The sequence below is a fragment of the Bufo bufo genome, chromosome 4 (genome assembly GCF_905171765.1).
Source record: "Bufo bufo chromosome 4, aBufBuf1.1, whole genome shotgun sequence".
Classification (NCBI taxonomy): Eukaryota; Metazoa; Chordata; class Amphibia; order Anura; family Bufonidae; genus Bufo; species Bufo bufo.
The window spans coordinates 122,230,448-122,245,748 of NC_053392.1; the positions used below are offsets into that span (position 1 = coordinate 122,230,448).

At 43.3% G+C, this 15,301-nt stretch overlaps 1 protein-coding gene across 6 annotated transcripts in view; it reads left to right on the forward strand.

The window, feature by feature from the left end:
* The window catches only part of AGFG1 (ArfGAP with FG repeats 1), a 99,078-nt gene that overhangs the window by 63,040 nt on the left and 20,737 nt on the right, over positions 1–15,301 (forward strand). For 5 of the 6 annotated variants that reach the window (XM_040427819.1, XM_040427818.1, XM_040427821.1 and 2 more), the window contains 4 exons: positions 3,076–3,258; positions 6,236–6,317; positions 8,757–8,833; positions 13,292–13,375. In XM_040427819.1, coding sequence (XP_040283753.1) covers positions 3,076–3,258; positions 6,236–6,317; positions 8,757–8,833; positions 13,292–13,375 — 426 coding nt within the window. The remainder of the gene's footprint in view (positions 1–3,075; positions 3,259–6,235; positions 6,318–8,756; positions 8,834–13,291; positions 13,376–15,301) is intronic. The other variant, XM_040427820.1, reaches the window with a different exon arrangement.

The window sequence follows — 15,301 nt, forward strand, 5'->3', positions numbered from 1 at the left end:
TTACGGTTGTGTGAATGGGACCTCAGATTGAGATCTGGGGGGGATCAATACCTTAATCCCTTTGTCTTGCTCCTCAAACCACTCTCGAATGATTTTGCAGTGTAACAAGGTGGGTTGTCCTGCTGAAAGAGGCCACTGCCATTAAGGGAATACAGCTGCCATGAAAGGGTGAACTTGGCCTGCAAGAGGTACCTGTCAAAGGAGCATCCACATGAATGCCAGGACCCAATGATCCCCAGCAGGACAGTGCCCAGAGCATCACACTGCCTCCACAACTTGCCTTTCCATAGTGCATCTTATAACTTGTTCACCTATTCACTTCTAGTAGGATTCAACCATTGCTAACTGGAAAGACCCCACAAGATCTGCCGTTTGGAGATACTGTGACCCCGTCATCCAGCCTTCACAGTGTGGCCGCTATCACAGTTGCTCAGCTTCATGCACTTGCCCATTTTTATGGCTTTTAATGCATCAAATTCAAGCACTAAGTGTTAATTATGTTCATAGTACATCGCACCCCTTAACCAGGGTCATTGTCACCAGATAATCAGTGTTATTCACTTCACCTGCTTTTATTCTTATGGCTGATCAGTGTGTATATATGAGCGCCATCATCCATTGATGAGGGGCTGGTGGAGAGTATTAGGGGCTCATGAGTACAGGGAATCATAACTATAAATTATCTGTATTATGCATTTTTGGCCATTTATAAAAACAGCTAGTTGGACTGATTTTCCAGTGGAAGAAGGCTAGTAACACGACTTTCACACTGGCGTTTGGTGCGGATCCGTCATGGATCTGCGCAGACGGATCCGTTCAGATAATACAACCGCCTGCATCCATTCAGAACGGATCAGTTTGTATTATCTGTAACATTGCCAAGACGGATCCATCGTGAACACCATTGAAAGTGAATGGGGGACGGATCCGTTTTCTATTGTCATAGAAAACGGATCCGTCCCCATTGACTTACATTGTGTGCCAGGACGGATCTGTTTGGCTCAGTTTTATCAGACGGACACGAAAAAGCTGCAGGCAGCGTTTTGGTGTCCGCCTCCAAAGCGGAATGGAGACGGAACGGAGGCAAACTGATGCATTCTGAGCGGATCCTTTTCCATTCAGAATGCATTAGGGCAAAACTGATCCGTTTTGGACCGCTTGTGAGAGCCCTGAACGGATCTCGCAAACGGAAAGCCAAAACGCCAGTGTGAAAGTAGCTCAAGTCCACATATCGTATTTAATTATTGACGTCTCCTTTACTGAAATCAAAGTGTCTGCACTTATCAAAATAGTGGTTTGCCAGCTAGAGGCTAATGCAGCCACTGCCCAAAACTGGAATGCTTTGCAGATGAAATTTAGCCTGCTGTCCATCGTCTTCCGTACCTTGTACTATGTCCGCCCTGCCCTGCGTTCCGATTTCCTGCAGCCTCTTGTAGCAGATTGTTTGCAGCCTCCAGCTTTCCTGCTTCCTGCAGCTTTTCTCTAATAATAATAATAATATAGTCTGTTGGAGGAATGTGCTGAGCTCACGATTAGAACACTACCTTCCTCCATGACTAGAAGAGCGTACTCATTGTCCTGGCCCTTTTATGTTTCCTAGAGATTGGCTTCCTCTCCTGTTTTGATCCCCACCATGGTGTCCCCTTTCGTAGGACACTTGCCTGTGTGTACCGTGTCCCGTAAAGTCTGGTTTCTAAGTGGTGTGCAGCATGTTAGTGGCCTGCATCTCTCATTTAAACTTTGTATGCTATTTTGTTTCAGTTCTTTTTATTGGTCTTTTAAGTTCTTCAAACATGGCGTCTTGATTTTTATTTATTTTTTTCCCTCTGCAATCCCTTTTTTCTTTTCCCTCCTTTCTCGTTTTCATCTTTCATGTCCACTCAGCGTTCAGAACGCTCTCTACCAGCTGCAGTTTTGGTGACTTTACGTCTGCTTTCTCTCTGCAGACCTCTTACCGTAAGTCTTACCCGTCCCTCCAGGGGGGCGACTACTGATGTTTTCTTTGTACTTGCTGTGTGTAGTTTTCTACCGTAGTCTGTAGATTAGATGTACTTGTGTTTGTGAATGGATTGCAGGGTGGTGATAGTAAAGAAGACCAGTATTGCTCCAATATCCCAATATGACTTTTATCACCCGTATTCCTGAGGGCACCCACAAGATCTGTACGTGAACAGCCTGGTGGTAACACAATGGCTGATGGTGTAAACTCTGGGCCTAAACAGAAATTCATTTTTTGGTAGGAGTTATGAAGCACCCTCTGTCCCCAGGATTTCACTTAGGTCTCATGCACATGACAGTATTTTCGGTCCGCATCTTATCCACATTTTTTGTCGCTCTAATGCAGGCCCATTCATTTCTATGGGGCTGCAAAAAAAAAAAAAAAAAAGTGTGCAGCAAATGATAGGACAAGCCTTATTCTTGTCCTTTTTGGGAACTTGAATAGGCATTTCTACAGTGGAACATTGAAAAGTTTGGGATGCACAAGGACCGCATCCGTATTTTGCGAATCTGCTATTTGCGGACTGCAAAACGGATACAGTCGTGTGCAGGAGGCCTCATGCTGAACAGCACTGTTAAGTAAACCCCTCACTGTCCTCTACTAGCCCGCAGCTGATGCTTGGGAGGCAGTTTAGAAAACACCTCCACTGCTAACTATAGAGGTGGTATGGTCCACAACAGCTCTGCTTGTTTGCCATGGTCCACACAGGCTTCAGTTGGAGAAAACAGCAGGAGCATCTGTGGTGTGGAGTAGAACTCAGAGAGCAAGTAGACCTCCGTAACTATTCAAAAGTTGAATTTTTGGTTTTGTTCAGAGTTACATTTAATGTTTTCAGATGAAGAAGACTTGAGTCTTTCTAAGGATGTGGATTTTGGTTGATGTATTTATTTTATTCACATATTAACTTCTAGAAACTTTATAAAAAAAATTAGCTCAAAGCATTCTGACTTGGTACTAGTGATTTGTTACTGCCTGCTGCCCTTATATCCGACCGATACTTAAAGACAGATTGTTAGGAGTGAATGTTTGAACATCTGTGCCTAGTATTCCAAGAATTCCTGCTTTATTTTTTATAGGTACAAATGCAAATGCAAACTTTGCTCAGTTCGACAACTTTCCCAAGTCCTCCAGTGCCGACTTTGGGGCCTTTAATTCAACTGGAGCTAGTAAAACGGCTGCTGTTAGTAAACCAAGTCAGCCTTCAGCAGATAAATATGCAGCTCTTGCAGACTTAGACAACATCTTTGGCAGTGTGCAAGGTAAGACAACTTATTAATGGGGTTCAGGAAAAAATGTAGGTTACAAAGTAACAAAGCTAATGTACTGTAACTTAAAAAGCTATGTACATCTTTGAGGGCAATTTTGCTCATTTTTGGTTAAAAATCATTTTAATAAAGGCCAATTTAAAAAAAAAATTATTAGCCAAAAATGAGTAAAATGAAATCATAAAAAAAATTGCCCCCAAAGGTGTACTTGGCCTTTAAAAGGACACTAAATGCCTGCTATTCTATGCATAATCGCATCCTCTTCTTTGATCCTCTATTTTAAAACCTAGAAATTATACCCTGAACAAAAATATAAATGCAGCACTTTTGGTTTTGCTCCTCTTTTGCATGAGCTGAACTCAAAGATCTGAAACATTTTCTACATACACAAAAGACCCATTACTCTCAAATATTGTTCACAAATCTGTCTAAATCTGTGTTAGTGAGCACTTCTCCTTTGCCGAGATAATCCATCCCACCTCACAGGTGTGGCATATCAAGGTGCTGATTAGACAGCATGAATATTGCACAGGTGCCCACAATAAAGGGCCACTCTGAAATGTGCAGTTTGATCACACAGCACAATGCCACAGATGTTGCAACGTTTGAGGGAGCGTGCAATTGGCATGCTGACTGCAGGAATGTCTTCCAGAGCTGTTGCTCATGCAATGAATATTCATTTCTCTACTATAAGCCGTCTCTAAAGGCATTTCAGAGAATTTGGCAGTACATCCAACCGGCCTCACAAACACAGACCACGTGTAACCTCACCAGCCCAGGACCTCCACATCCAGCATGTTCACCTCCAATCGGTTTGCATAAGCAAAGAATTTCTGCACAAACTGTCAGAAACCGTCTCAGGGAAGCTCATCTGCATGCTCGTCGTCCTCATCGGGGTCTGGACCTGACTGCAGTTTATCGTCGTAACCGACTTGAGCTTGAGTGGGCAAATGCTCACATTCTAAGGTGTCTGGCACGTTGGAGAGGTGTTCTGTTCACGGATGAGTCCCGGTTTTCACTGTTCAGGGCAGATGGCAGACAGTGTATGTGGCGTGGCTTGTGGGTGAGCGGTTTGCTGACATCAACATTGTGGATCGAGTGGCTCATGGTGGCGGTGGGGTTATGGTATGGGCAGGTGTATGTTATGGACAACGAACACAGGTGCATTTTATTGATGGCATTTTGAATGCACAGAGATACCGTGATGAGATCCTAAGGCCCATTGTTGTGCCATTCATCCACCACCATCACCTCATGTTGCAGCATGATAATGCACGGCCCCATATTGCAAGGATCTGTACACAATTCCTGGAAGCTGAAAACATCCCAGTTCTTGCATGGCCAGCATACTCACTGGACATGTCACCCATTGAGCATGTTTGGGACGCTCTGGATCGGCGTATACGACAGCGTGTTCCAGTTCCTGCCAATATTCTGCAACTTCGCACAGCTATTGAAGAGGAGTGGACCAACATTCCCCAGGCCACAATCAACCACCTGATCAACTCTATGTGACGGAGATGTGTTGCACTGTGTGTGAGGCAGATTTGTGAACAATATTGGAGAGTAATGGGTCTTTTGTGTATGTAGAAAAATTTTCAGATCTTTGAGTTAAGCTCATGCAAAATGGGAGCAAAACCAAAAGTGTTGTGTTTATATTGTTGTTCAGTATATAAAGAGATCTCCATCCCAGGAGATCAGTATTGCGCCCCCCCCCCCCCCCCCCCCCCCCCCACTATCCTGTATCTGGTAAGACAACTGGCTGCAGCAGAAGCCTCCCCCTCTACCCTGTCTGCCGTACAACAAAGAGTATTAAGCCCTGCTACCGCCTCAACCATTCCTTCGATGAAAGTGGAGCAGATCAGCAGGAGGTTAATCCCAGCAGGATTTCTACAAGTCTGTTTGTCCCAGGAACAAGTAGAATTCCTGTAGACTGACAAAGGTGAAGGCAGGATTATCTCATGCTTATTTTTAGGTTTATTGTTGCTTTAAGGTTTGTCTGGAACCACTTTAAAGTGATTCTCCAGGTTTTTTGTCTGTGTGAAGACTTCTACACCATCTCCAAAGATATACTTTTCAGGTCACCACTCATCCAGAGATCCACAGGGAACTTCTTGTAGGCCACTCTTGCCAGCAGGATGCAGGAATGTTCCGCAGAAAGTTCCCCTTGGATCTCCTAGCCAATAGTGACCAGGTATGTGTTATTTTGTGGACGGGCTGTGGATTTACAGATTTACTTGGCAAATCCCCTCAATTTTGAGATCTTCTAGTCTGTCTACCATAGACATTAGGAGTAGATTTATACATTAATGTCTTATTTCTAAGGCCAGATTTAAAGAGGTATTTCCATCAAGGACAGGTATGGCTGCTTGGCAGTTTCTATACCTCCCATAGCAGAGAACGGAGAGACCTGCTCACATGTGGCCACGCCTTCGTTCATTCTACAACTGGATCCGGTTGCAGTTGGCTGCCTTACCAGGCAGGTCAGGGATCCCTGTTCTCCATGTAGGTGTAAGTGCAATGCTATCCTGTAGATATGCCAAAAATGTCCATGATAGTAATACCCCTTTTAAGGTTGTGCACACTTTTGCAATCAATGCTCTGATTTATCTAGAATAATGTAAAAAATGCAAATAGTGTTCATTAAAAATAGTCTATAATTTTAGGTCCTAAGTAGATGCGTCTCCATGGTTACAGACTACAAACAGATGTGTGTGTAGTCTGAGCCTGCAGTCATGTGTTATTCCACAACCTCTGCCCTATCAGCTAGTTACCATTCAGTTTTAGAAACAAAGAAGTCTTACTAGAGGAGATGTGCAGAGTGGAAGAATTACTCCCGGCAACCAATCGGATTCTTAAAACCTGTAGTTCATGAGACAGGTGACCTCCATTTGGTCATCGGTCATATATTTACATTTACTGTATTTTCTGGTTCAAACTGTGTCCACTTACTGATACCACTATTTTCCAGGTGGCAGTGCACAAGGAAGTAGCTATGGCAGTGCAACAGTCTCCTCTAAACCTGTCCCGGCTGCTCCTGCCCCAACAGATAAGTATGTTTCCCAAGTGAACTGTCTTCTTTAATTTGATGTTCATTAACTGGTTGACCTTTTCTAATGTGTTTAAGAAGTGTATTATTTTGGTGCAGAAACCAGGGTTTTAAAAGGTTAAAGGGGTTGTCTTACTTCAGCAAATGTATTAACTTTCTTTACATGATAAATGACAAGGCACTTACTAATGTATTGTGATTGTCCATATTGCTTCCTTTGCTGGGTGGATTCATTTTTCCATTGCATTATACGCTGCTTGTTTCCAGGGGTTATGACCACCCTGCAATCCAGCAGTGGTGGCCGTGCTTGTACACTGCTTGGCTGGGACCGTGGGAGCGCACCTCGTATCTGTGCTGCAAGCCAGCAAAGGAGGCAATATGGACAATCTCAGTACATTAGTCCGTTTTTGTACATGATAAATACCATTTGCTGAAGTGAGACAACCCCTATAAATTAGTAATCAGCACCCAGGTAACTTCCCTACTCATTAGCTACAAAAGTTTAAGGGCTCATTCACACAAACGTATTTTCTTTCCGTGTTTCAGGTTTTTTTTTTGCGGACCGTATGTCCGTATTTCCGTTCTGCAAAAAAATAGAACATGTCCAATTATTGTCTGCATTACGGACAAGGATAGTACTGTTCTATTGGGGGCCAGCTGTTCTGTTCCGCAAAATACGGAATGCACATGGACGTTGTCCATATTTTTTGCGGATCCGTTTTTTTGCGGACCGCACAATACATACGGTTGTGTGCATGAGGCCTAAGGGTACTTTCACACTAGCGTTTTTCTTTTCCGGCATAGAGTTCCGTGCTCTATACCGGAAAAGAACTGATCAGGCATATCCCCATGCATTCTGAATGGAGAGTAATCCGTTCAGTTTGCATCAGGATGTCTTCAGTTCAGTAGTTTTGACTGATCAGGCAAAAGATAAAACCGTAGCATGCTACGGTTTTATCTCCGGCGAAAAAAACTGAAGACATGCCGGATCCGGCATTTTTTTCCCATAGGAATGTATTAGCGCCGGATCCGGCATTCAGAATACCGGAATGCCGGATCCGTCCTTCGGCCTGCGCATGCGCAGACCGGTAAAAATGTACAAGACAGATCCGTCTGTCCGCATGACAAGTGGAGAGACGGATCCGTCCTTGCAATGCATTTGTGAGACGGATCTGCATCCGGATCCGTCTCAAATGCTTTCAGTCAGCGGTGGATCCGGCGGGCAGATCCGACGACGGAACTGCCAGCCGGATCACACTGCCGCAAGTGTGAAAGTAGCCTAAGGGGAATATTGGCAGTTTTTTTTTTATCTACACATATCTGCTTTAAATGGGTCACAACTAAAGCAAGCAAATCACATTTTCTGTTCTTGATTCTGTCCCATTCTATGCGGCAAGAGTAATATGAAGGGTGCGTCCTGCAAAAAGAGGCCAAATCAATCATGCACTTGTGTTCGCTAGACTTACAACTGAAAAGGCAATTATTGGGAACCAAACACTTGTTGCCTCATGTTCAGTGGAGGTGAGAGCTGCATTTACTTGCAGCATAGTAATCACTCATCCCATACAATTTCATTGTTTCTATGGAGCAGATCCCAGAACGATCCACTACCCAGAAAGGCTGATTTTTGGGTACCTCGTCAACAAATTTTTCTCCTAATCAATGAGTCTGCTCGTTTATAAGCCTTCGTAGAAACAGTCCTCATAATTGCTCCAATTGTCAGCCCGTGTAAAAGGGGACTTTATTCTGAAGGGGTCAATTGCCATACATATAGCTATTTGCTTGAATTGGGTTTAGCTGCCATACCAGACACAGCCCATTAACATGGCTTTGTCTGGGAAAAAAGCAAACCCTTCTTTATGATCTCAGATGATCCTTTTATGGCTTAGAAAATGGTCTTACTGTGAACCATTGGAGCTTTAAAGGGCATCTGTTGCGTTTGGCAGCTGAAGGCATCTGTGTTGGTCCCATGTTCATATGTGCCCGGATTACTGAGAATAATGAAGTTTTAACGTATGCAGATGAACCTCTAGGAGCAATGGGGGTACTGGTGTTACTCGTAAGGCTCTTCTCTCTCTGCAACTGCTGCACCCTCTCCACTTTTATCTTTTTTAAGAGAAATCCAGTCAGGCATGATGATGTTTTCTCTGCCTGGTCCTGTCAAAGTGCAGAGGGTGCGGCAGCTGCAGAGAGAGCAGAGCCTCTAGGTGTAATGGCAACGCCCCCGTTGCTCCTAGAGGCTCATTTACATATATTAAAACATCATTTTTCTCAGTAATGCGGCACATATGAACATGTGTCAGCCAGTTTCATAGGTGCAAATGCCCTTTAAAATGTATCTTCTCAAAAGTGATAATAAGGGTACATGTTCTTGGAAAGCTTCAAACGTTCTTTGTGTCTAGTTTAAGGTTCTTTCCTTGTCTGAAATCTATGTGTCTTGCAGCAATGTTTTTGGAATCCCAGCTGCAGTCCCAGCAGCGCACACCCACCCACCTCAGTCAGTTGGGGGAGCATTTGGAGGTAAGAGACTTTTTTAGGTCCTGTTCTTATTTGCATAAGCGCCTTAATGGAAGACAGGACACCAGTGTGAACAGAGACAAATTACGGGAGTGTTTTAAATCCCAGTCTCCAAATTGAATAAGACCTCTTGCACACAAACGTTTTTTTGTTTTGTTTACATTCCGTTTTTTACGGACCGTATACGGAACAATTGATTTCAGTGGATCCGCAAAAAACAGAAGGTACTCCGTATGCCTTCTGTTTCCGTTTTTCCGTTCCGTTCAAAGATAGAACATGTTCTATTATTGTCCGCATAACGGATAAGGATAGTACTGTTTTATCAGGGGCCATCTGTTCCGTTATGCAAAAAAACGGAATGCACACGGACGTCATCTGTATTTTTTGCAGATCCGTTTTTTGCAGACCGCAAAATACTGAAAAAGCTATACGGTCGTGTGCAATAGGCCTCTTGCTGAATCCACCTGTTGTAATTCTGCATGTACACTAGCACATTGGGGCACACTTATCAGAGGGTTTACTCTACAAAGGTGTTGTAAAAGTTGCCAATTATGGTGCACGCCGTTTCTGCACGGTCATCTGCAACCTTTTGTGTTTCTTGCTAATTTTTAAAAGGATGGGGCTAAGCAGAGAGGGGCAGTCATGGCCAGCTATGGTCCACCAGATTTACTATACTTTACCTCATTCACTGGTGTAAAAGATGTGATCTTCGCTAGCTCATAGCTGGTGCCTGGACTGCCAGAAGATGAACCTGTGGCCTGTGCCTCTTAACCCCTTAGTGACCAGCCTGCTTTGAGCTTTACTGACCAAGCGTTTTTCTTCCTTTTTTCATTGTTGCTTTCCAAGAGCTATAACTTATTTTATTTTTTCATCTATATCGCTTTATAAGGGCTTGTTTTTTGCGGGAAAGTTGTAGTTTTTAATTGCGCCATTTTTGGGTGCACCTAACTTTCTGAATAACTTTTATTAACTCTTTCTGGGAGGGAGATTGGAAAAACTGCAATACTGGCACTGCGTTTTTTACGTTATAAATTTTACGGCATTAATTTTTCGGTATAAAATAAATAATATCTTTATTCTCTGGGTCACTACGATTGCAGTGATACCAAATACATCAATTTTATTTTATTTTTTTATTAGAATTTTTTTTTTTTTGCTTTGCCAATTCCTAAGACCCATAACTTTATATATATATTTTTTTATGGAGTTGTATGAGGCTTGATTTTTGCGGGACGACTTGTATTATTAGTATCATTTTGGAGTAAACAGCTCTTTTTGATCGCTTATTAAGTTTTTTCGTTGGCAACTAAAAATAAATTAGCAATTCTATATTTTTTTTTTGTAATTTATTTTTTACGGTGTTCACCGTAGGGGATAATTTACATGATATTTATGTAGTCCGGGTAGTTATGGACGCCGCAATACCAAACATATGGGGAAGATATATATTATTTTTTTCATTGAGAAGCGTATTTTCAATGGAAAAAAAGGCGTAATTTTTTAATGGGATTTTTTTTATTGAATAAATGTTTTTTTACTTTTTTTTTTTTTGTTTTGTTTTTTACCGCATAAGGCCTCTTTAACACAAACTATACGGATTAGGTTCGGATGCGCTCAGGGTGCGTTTAGTGGAACTCGCAAAGCAAGTTCAGTGAGCTTTGTCAGCGATTTAAAAAAAAAAATTTCCCGCGCGGGTGCAATGCGTTGTGATGCGTTTTTCACACGCGTGATAAAAAACTGAAGGTTTACAAAGAACATCTCTTAGCAACCATCAGTGAAAAACGCTCCGCATCCGCATCTGCTTGCGGATGCAATGCGTTTTTCACTGAAGCCCCATTCACTTCTATGGAGCCAGGGCTGCGTGAAAAATGCAGAATATAGAAAATGCTGCGATTTCACGCAACGCAGAACTGATGCGTGAAAAAAAACTTTCACGTCACGCATTGCACCCGCGTGGAAAACGCGCTCGTCTGAAAGGGGCCTTAGGCCTCTTTCACACGAACGATACGGATTAGGTCCAGGTGCGTTCAGTAAAACTCGCACCATTTTTCAAGCAAGTTCAGTCAATTTTGTCTGCGATTGCGTGATAAAAATCTGAAGGTTTACAAACAACATCTCCTAGCAACCATCAGTGAAAAACGCAGAATATGGCCTCATGCACACAACCGCAAAACGGAGAAGAATAGTACGTTATATTATTTTTGCGGGGCTACAGAAACGGAGCAACGGATGCGAACAGCACGCGGAGTGCTGTCCGCATCTATTGCGGCCCCATTGAAGTGAATGGGTCCGCATCCGAGCCGCAAAAACTGCGGCTCTGATGCGGACCAGAACTACGGTCGTGTGCATGAGGCCTATAGCTGCGTTTTTACACGAGCGAGTTTTCCGCGCGGGTGCAATGCGTGACGTGAACACATAGCACCTGCACTGGATCCTGACCCATTCATTTAAATGGGTCTTTGTACATGAGCATTTTATTTTTTCATACATCAGTTCTGTGTTGCGTGAAAAACGCAGCATGTTCTATTTTCTGCGTCTATCACGCAGCCCTGGCCCTATAGAAGTGAATAGGGCTTCAGTGAAAAACGCATTGCGTCCGCAAGCAAGTGCAGATGCGATGCGTTTTTCACTGATGGTTGCTAGGAGATATTGTTTGTAAACCTTTCGTTTTGTCTTTTTCATGCAATCGCAGACAAAACGGACTGAACTTGCTTGCGAAATGGTGCGAATTTTACTGAACACACCCTGAACGCATCCGGACCTAATCCGTATTCTTCGTGTGAAAGAGGACTAAGGCCCCACAAGGGGACTATAAGGCCCCTTTCACACGAGCGAGTATTCTGCGCGGGTGCAATGCGTGATGCGAACGCATTGTGCCCGCATGGAATCCGGAACCATTCATTTCAATGGGTCTGTGAACATGAGCGTTGGTTTTCACACATCACTTGTGCGTTGCGTGAAAAACGCAGCATGTTCTATATTCTGCGATTTTCACGCAACGCTGGCCCCATATAAGTGAATGGGGCTGCGTGAAAATCAAGCAAGTGCGGATGGGATGTGTTTTTCATTGATGGTTGCTAAGAGATGTTGTTTGTATACATTCAGTTTTTTCTCACGCGTGTGCAAAACGCATTAAATCACATTGCACCCGCGCGATAAAAACTGAATGAACTTGCTTGCGAAATCGTGCATTATTCACTGAACGCATCCGGACCTAATCCGCTCACGCTCGTCTGCAAGGGGCCTAACAGACAGCTTTATGATTGCTTTTAAAATGCAATGCACTATCCCTATAGTGCAGGGATGCTCAAACTGCGGCCCTCCAGCTGTTGTAAAACTACAACTCAGACCACAGCAGGGATGGTGGGATAGCTGTAAGCTGCTGGAAATTACTGAAGACTGGTCTGGGGCCTACATCAGACTCCAGGGAGCTTTCACACACATCGGCACCCCATTTGCATCGCATTTGCGGGGTGCCAATGGGAGACAGAGGGAGCGCACTTTACATGCAGTGGGCGCCATCGCCCGTGGCATGTAACGTATTAAACAGCCCGGATCAGCACTCCTGCCGGTACGGGCTGTTAGAGCAGGGCCGTGACTTTTATGTGAGAGCCAGGTCCCCGCTCCCCGATGTATGGGGAACCCGTGCAGCACTTAGACTGGGCCGCTGTAAAAAAGCGGCGGCCCATCCTAAGGCTCCTTAGTGACCGCCGTAAAAACATGTATGGGTTGTCACTAAGGGGTTAAAGGAGTTATCCAGGACTGAAAAAGATGGCTGCTTTAAACAGCACCATACCCGACTACAGGTTCTGTGTGGTATTACAGCTCAGCCCCATTCACTTTAGTAGAGCTGAGTGGCAATACCAGGTAGAACCCATGGACAGGTGTGACTGTTTTTGGAATAAAGCAGCTGTGGATTTGTACTGCTGGACAACCCCTTTAGTAAATTTGGTACATCTTACCCCAGCAGAGTTCCAAATATATGACCGCTCTCGCCTTTTTTGCTTTCACGGAAGCACGGGCCTAGTCCGGACCTGACTGTGTACAAACGTAATCCAAAGAAAAAACTTGTGGTCCAGCTTCCCATAAAAACTTGCAGCTTTATTAATAACAATAAAAAACTGTTATCCAAACACGAATCACATACAAAATCCACAATGTCTACGTGTTTCGGACTCCACAATCTCTGTCCTTACTCATGACATGACATGAGTAAGGACCGAGATTGTGGAGTCAGAAAGTTTTTTCTTTGGATTACATCTTACCCCAGCAGTCTTTTTTTTAAAAAAAAAAATTAAATTTATTTTTCTACTAAGACTGGTGTATGAAATACCAGTCTGCCCTGTTATCCCTCTAATTACCCCACCAAAGTCATTGCATGTGTTTAGAGCGTGGTGTAAAATGTCTTCACATTATATACAGATGGTTGCTAAACATGATGATGTAATATCCACTTTCCAGCTTCTGCCTCCACAAACCCGTTTGTTTCTGCTTCTGTTGCACCTGCCGTAAACCCCTTCCAGACAAATGGACGAGCGCCTCCAGGTACGGGGACATTTTTTATTTACCAGACTACATAACTGCTTACATGTTTCACCAAATAATTTCTCCATGACATTATAAACGAGTTTTTATAGTTTTGCTGTCCTTAAGGGAGCATTCACACAACCGTGTTTTTCTTCCGTGTCCGTTCTGCGTCCGTTCCGCAATTTTTGCGGACAATGCACAGACCCATTCATTTCTATGGGTCCGCGAAAATTGCAGAATGCCTTTTATTCTCATCCGTGTGCTGTCCGTTCCGTGTGTCCGTTTCTTTTATTTTAGAACATGTCCTATACTTGCCCGCAAATTGCGGTCCGTGGCCCCATAGAAAGTCATTGGGTCCGTGATAAACTAATAGCACACGGAAATGCATCCGTTTTTTGCGGACCCCTGGACTGAAAACATTCTAGGAAACCCCATTTCATGCCGACTTCCGTGCTCATGGAGCGTCCCCATCACCATGGGAACGCCTCCATACTAGAATGTACTGTCGGATTTGAGAATTACGTTGAAATCGCAATGCGATTAATATAACTTAAAGTAATCGCATTGCGATTTCAACTAAGAGCTGGGTTTCTAATGGGTCAGCTTGCTAGAATTAACAAAGTTAACGAATATGGAATATAGCAGTGCTAAGTTAAAATCGCAATGCAATTAATTTAACTTGAAGTAATCGCATTGCGATTTCAACTTAGCACTGCTATATTCCATATTCGTTAACTTTGTTAATTCTAGCAAGCTGACCCATTAGAAAGCCAGCTCTAAGTTGAAATCGCAATGCGATTACTTTAAGTTATATTAATCGCATTACGATTTCAACTTAGACCTGGTTTATATGGTTGGCTTGGTAGAATTAGCGAAGATGAGGAATGGACATTTAAATTTGTCAATTTTAACCCTTCAGTTTTTTTTGCGGACCGTGAAAAACGGATGACACACGAAAGCACCACATCCGTATTATACGGACTTACGAAACTGAAAGATAACTGAAGACATACGGAACACACGGATCCGTGATTTGCGGACCGCAAAACCAACACGGTCGTGTGAATGCTCCCTTATGGTGATTGTCTCTCATAGATGTAAGCTGAACATTAGCCCTCTTTGGTAAACAACTCGTAATCCTAGAATGATTAGGGTACAGCTACACAACATCATCTGCCGTGCATTTTTTGTAATTATAGTCAATGATGTCCCACTGCAACATGTGACATGCTATGACTGCGACACGACACTTGCACAAAAATCCAACTTGGATGGATTGTTGTGCAACTTGTCGCGTCGCAGTGCCATGTCACAATACGACACTATTGACTATCATTATATAAAATGTCACGCTACATTGCTGCGACAAATGTTGTGTAGCTGAGCCCTTATAGTGAGGTCAGGGCACTGAGTAAATTGCAAAACATTCATTGACATTGTAGGCATCAAGCAAACTCCTTGCTCCCTTCATTATAGCTATTACATAGTAACTTACGGTAGTTTATAAGGCTGAAAAAAGACATTTGTCCATCCAGTTCGGCTTGTCATCCTGCAAGTTGATCCAGAGGAAGGCAAAAAAAAAACCTGTGAGGTAGAAGCCAATTTTCCTTACTTTAGGGGGAAAAATTCCTTCCCGACTTCAATTAGGTAATCAGAATAACTCCCTGGATCAACGACCCCTCTCTAGTAGCTATAGCCTGTAATATTATTACGCTCCAGAAATACATCCAGGCCCCTTTTGAACTCTTAGTGAACTCACCATCACCACCTCCTCAGGCAGAGAGTTCCATAGTCTCACTGCTCTTACCGTAAAGAATCCTTTTCTATGTTTGTGTACAAACCTTCTTTCCTCCAGATGCAGAGGATGTCCCCTTGTCACAGTAGTAATAAAAGGAATAAAAAGTATATTAAAATATTGATCCAAAATGTTGTTTACTCACTTCA